The 5,214-nt window shown below is 35.8% G+C and overlaps 1 protein-coding gene across 1 annotated transcript; it reads left to right on the top strand.

Annotated features, from left to right (window-relative positions):
- Positions 1–204: 204 nt before the first annotated feature.
- On the top strand, positions 205–3,748 carry LOC139497157 (uncharacterized; the record flags this gene model as incomplete). The annotated part of the gene is given in 2 exon segments (XM_071285246.1): positions 205–345; positions 3,055–3,748. Coding segments are annotated over 2 exon segments (828 nt in total). The 3' UTR covers position 3,748.
- Positions 3,749–5,214: the final 1,466 nt, after the last annotated feature.

Below are 5,214 nucleotides of genomic sequence, written 5' to 3'. Positions count from 1 at the left end.
AAAAGAACACGTCACTTGTATTCATATGCTGTAGTTTAGATGCTTTTGTGACTGTTGTCTGTTTTATGTGTTGATGATGTGAATATTTAAAGGACAAATCCGTAGATTTGTCGCCATGGAAGTTTCACAAATTATACAATGACAAATTACTTCAATCATGAATAATCAGGATGTTAATGACATGAAGTTTACATAATATTATAGGACAAAATGTACGTTTACGAAAAGAGAGCTTTGAAAAGATGTCAGCACGCTATGTCCAGGGACCTAAATCCAAATACACCCCTGTTGTCCCAGCTCGAGAAAGGTCATGTGATTGATTCGGCACAAAGCTCTCTGATTATGGTAAGTTTTTATACATGATAATTATTATATAAAACTGAAGAAGATGTGGTATGATAGCCAATGAGACAACTCTCCACAAGAGAACAAAATGACGGTGACAACTATAGGTCACCGTAAGGCCTTCAACAATGAGCAAAGCCCACACCGCATAGTAGTTCTAAAAGAGTCTTTTGAATGGACTGTTTTGTTTGTTTCAATCGAAAGGGTCCTTGATCTGAAAATATAATTTTTCACTAACAGCTGAAAATACTTGATTTAATTCTGTAAATATCTTTCTGTCTTTTTTTTTATGTTAGTTTATTTTGTGCTTCGTATTTCAATAATTTCAATGTTCAACTGCATTTCAAAGTTTTTTCTTTTATTGTGCTGTTACAAGCCCATATTCGCTAGCCAAGGGCTACGATCTGGTCGCATCCTCGTATAGGAGTGAATCGGGTCGTAACTTTTGAATGTAGGAAAGATGTTACTACACTTCCAAGAATAGCGATAAAAGATGTGGGGGATTTTGGAGAATTTGGGGGGGGGGGGCTGTGCACATTAAAAAGTCATATTTAACCCGGGGCCGCCATATTCTTTATGTGCCATTAACATTAGGCACGGAGGATGATTGTCAACGAGCCACCCTGAAAGGACGTAGATATAAGCAATTATTTGTCAACGTACGATTTAACAACGAGGACACACAGGAGTTGGTGTAGGAGGCGTGCACTTCAAGTAAAACTTAAAGAAGTATCATAATTTGGAATTAAAACATTAAAAAAAATAATCTCGGCATCACAGGTATACTTAGGGGGATGAGACACTATTCTGTCCTCCAATATTTGTTTTTCAAAATCTGGTGTTTTATTTTTGTTGTCTTTAAATTTCTTTTAGTTTTGTGCTTTTCTCTGTTTCCCGTCTCTGTAAGTGGCAGATCCAGCCATTTTCAAAAGGGTTGGGGTTCCATCCAAGTATAAAAAAGGGGGTCCAACCATATATCCCTATCCAAAAGCATTGACCGTCAAAGACAGATGGTTCCAACCCGGATCCCGCCTTTCCCCACTGGTAAACGCCACTGTCCGTATCTGTTAATTGAGTATCTATCATATTTAAGCGAAGTTCTGTAATTTGTGGCATAGCTCTCGTACATGTGTACATGTCAGTCAATCCATTTATTAAAATTTTAAATTCAAATGCAAGCGTCGCTATATACGTAATATTTGCCTAATTTCTCAATTTTGATACTTTGCAATACAATGTCTTACTATTAAACAATCAAGCTTGTTATATAATAGTTCTAGAAAAAGTAAGATAAACACTTTCGAAGTTAAGTGTCGCTTATGTTCTTAAAAAATGAAAAGAAGAGGAATTTAGGATAACGTCCATGTCGAAAGATGGCTTATATTCTTATTGAACCCGAGGCAACAGATCCCCGAACATTAATACACTTTGTACTATTGAGATGAACATTATATTCAGGCTCTCAAAAGCAAACTGTCAGTTCATTTACCGAAAAAGATTTTTTTTATTAAACCAACTCATTTAAATAAGGCAGTGGCTATTCGTCCGGCTAGCCGGACAAATAGTCAAAAATGTCTATTCATCCGGCAAGCCGGACAAATAGCATTTTTACGGTTTTTCGCTATTTGTCCGGCCAAATATATAATGATGAAGATATAACATCGTGCTTTGAAGGTTTTGAATGAAACGGGTTGTTTTATAATATATTGTCTAACCTCCGATTATGAAAAAAAACAACTCATTCTTTAAAAAAAACAAAAAAACTATACATTTGATTCAGATTTTTTTATTCTAATATTCTAAAGGAACTTGGGTATTGGGTGGGGGGAGGGGGGCAAAAATGATTCTCTCTTTTGTTGTTCTGCCTATGAATTTCCTGTAAGGTAAATAGTCGGGCCAATCATTATTGGTTTCATCTATAATTTCAAAAGATCCTGAATTTATAGTTTCTGTGAAGTTTGGTTAAAGTAGGGTCCCCATATGATTATGCACGATTCTTCATTTAAATTGTTCGGCGATTTTTAATTCATATGAAATTTGAGAAGGGCAGGCACGTGTAACCTGTACCCAAAAGAAGGATTGTGTTTTCGATAAGATTTTTTTAGAAAAAAATGTATATTAGATACAACAGAAAAAGGGGGGATACCAAAACCCTGGTGTCTTATTCCCAGTCCAGGCATATCAGTATGTTTATAGATCTGCGTTGTAGTATAACTAAAAAATAATGCATCCAAGCAAGTTTGATATAGTATTTTTTCCGAATGCATTTTGCCTCCATAAGGTAAATGGGGTTAAATCATCAATTTCACTTTAATTTCAGGCTTATTCCTCACAGTTAACATATATCACTACTATAGACATTTGTTTAAAGCAATCACATTCTCTCTGGTTTTCTCTGTGACATCTTTAAATATGAATCACGATCTCCAATTCTCAACACGTCCATTGCATACGCGCTTGTGTTATCCGACACCGCGTGTGTTATCCGACACCTCATCCGGGACACTTTCAACGTCACATGACACTTTTATTGATATTGCATATTTGCGCATCCGCAGACGGATGGCCGGACGAATAGAGATTTTTAACTATTCGTCCGGCTAGCCGGACGAATAGACACTCCGTTTAAATAACATTCCATGCTTTAATAAACCCAAAAGTACATGTACATTATATGTTTTTTTTTAATTATTAATTTTTCAATTCCAGAGACAGTCTGCTAGAAAAGATAAAGTACTGTTGCTCATAGACATACTATTTGAACAAGAAGATGGTGTGTGTATACGACTCATTAACGCACTTAAACTGGATTATCCGTGGATTTCTAGTCATCTACATCGAGAATTCATTAAAGAAAAGACTAAATTTAATCGAGAATTCAATCAAGGTTTATCAACAGTAGTAAATAAACAAATTTCACCTATGGTGCTAGGACCTGGTGCAGAAGAGTGCCGAGTTCCAAAAACTTCAAAAGAATCACTTCAGTGCGTTGAAACCGTGTCCAATCTACTTGAAACATTTCAAAAGTTAAATTACCGCCATCTTGGCGTAGATCCAATAGAGGTTTGCAATATGGCATTATGCGTCGTCTTAGAGGAGAAAATTACACAGTATAAGAAAACTATTGATAACTTACAGGAAAAATTAACTAAATTAAAAGTTCCTACAAACAATATCCGGGTGATTAAGCAGGAAATTTTAAACGAAAAGGAGGCTGCAAAACTACTTGAAAAACAAATAAAGATAAAAGACTCTGCAATCAGTCATCTGGAATACCAAAATGCGTTATTAAAACAAAAGCGCGAGGCATTACGAAAAACACGTGATATGTCAAATGATATGTGCGCAGTTTGTAACAGTAAATGTCTTAGACGACAAAGTTCTTTTAATATATATAAATAAATAAAAAACAAAAAACAAATTTGCTTTATTTGTACCTTTTTAGGCGGTCAAGAATATTGCGTTAACGTTATCTATATTTGAACAACACAACATAAGAACAAATTGTAAAATTCAGTTGCAATTGGCTTAACTGAAAATATCCGTACGAAGCACAGAAACAAATTGCATAAAACGATAAACACAAAACACCTATAAAGGAGAACTCGCTGTTACTGATATCTAATATTGAGAATGGAAATCATCCGGGGGAATATATCAAAGAGACAACAACTCGACCAAAAAGCAGACGACAGCCGAAGGCCACCGAATAGGTCTTCAATTCAGCGAGAAATTCTCGCACCCGGAGGCGTGCTTCAGTTGGCCCTAAACAAAATGTATGCTAGTTCAGCGATAATAGACGTCTTACTAAACTCCGAAATATACACAAGAAACTAAAATCAAGAATCATACAAGACTAAAAAAGGCTAGAGGCTCCTGACTTGGGACATGCGCATAAAGGAAGAGATCCGTTTGCGCCAAAATGCGTCCTTTTGCGCCACAACTTTTTTCTCTAATGCTAGGTTTGCTCCACATGTTTTAAAATTACATGGTATCATTTGCGCCAAAAATAAAACATACGATTGCGCCAATTAGAAGAAAAGACTGTATTACTCCTTTATTTGGACTTGGAACCGGCAGATTACACAGCAAATATTTCCTTTTCTGAAACATACATTCTTCTTACTGCTGCTGCATGGGTACATGTACTTCCCAATGTAATGTATGTAGAAGATGATAACTTCACTTTATTGTCCAAAAACACAAACATTGAAGAATGAAATGCATAAAACAGTTCAAATAGGTAACCAAAAAAATAAATAAAATAATGACAATGATACATAAATGAACAAAGGACTACTAGTAGCAGTTACTGACATGACAGCTCCAGACCTGAATTTAACTAATTGCATGAATGATTGTGTCTTTATCATATGAATATCAAGTACAATCCCTCCCGTTTGGGGTTTAGCATTATACCATCATAAAATATATGAGAAGAACATAACCCGCATCATGCCAACAACTGGTTTTAGTTTTAAAGACAATTACCCATAATAAACACATCATATTCTCCTAGGCCTCTAAGTGTCAACCAGTACACCCCAAAAGATGTCTCTCAAATATATCCTTGTAATCTTTAAGTATCAGTTTATGAGTTCTACATGACGGGTGCCTCATGTTGAGCAGGATCTGTGTACCCTTCCGGAGCACCTTTAGTTTTTGGTGGAGTTCGTGTTGCTGTTGTACCCCTTTTTGGGACATTTATACATATTGTGTCTGTTTGTTTTGTTCATGCATCGTTGTCAATATAATGGAATGTGATGCGACAGTCGTACAAGTGTGAGGTTAAGCGCTTTGAAACCAGTTTCAATGCACCATTTTCTACATAAGAAAATGTCTGTACAAAGTCAGGAATATGACAGATGT

The sequence above is a fragment of the Mytilus edulis genome, chromosome 12 (assembly GCF_963676685.1).
Source record: "Mytilus edulis chromosome 12, xbMytEdul2.2, whole genome shotgun sequence".
Classification (NCBI taxonomy): domain Eukaryota; kingdom Metazoa; phylum Mollusca; class Bivalvia; order Mytilida; family Mytilidae; genus Mytilus; species Mytilus edulis.
The sequence above is the reverse complement of the archived record's forward strand: the minus strand, read 5'-3'. Positions and strand labels throughout refer to the sequence as shown.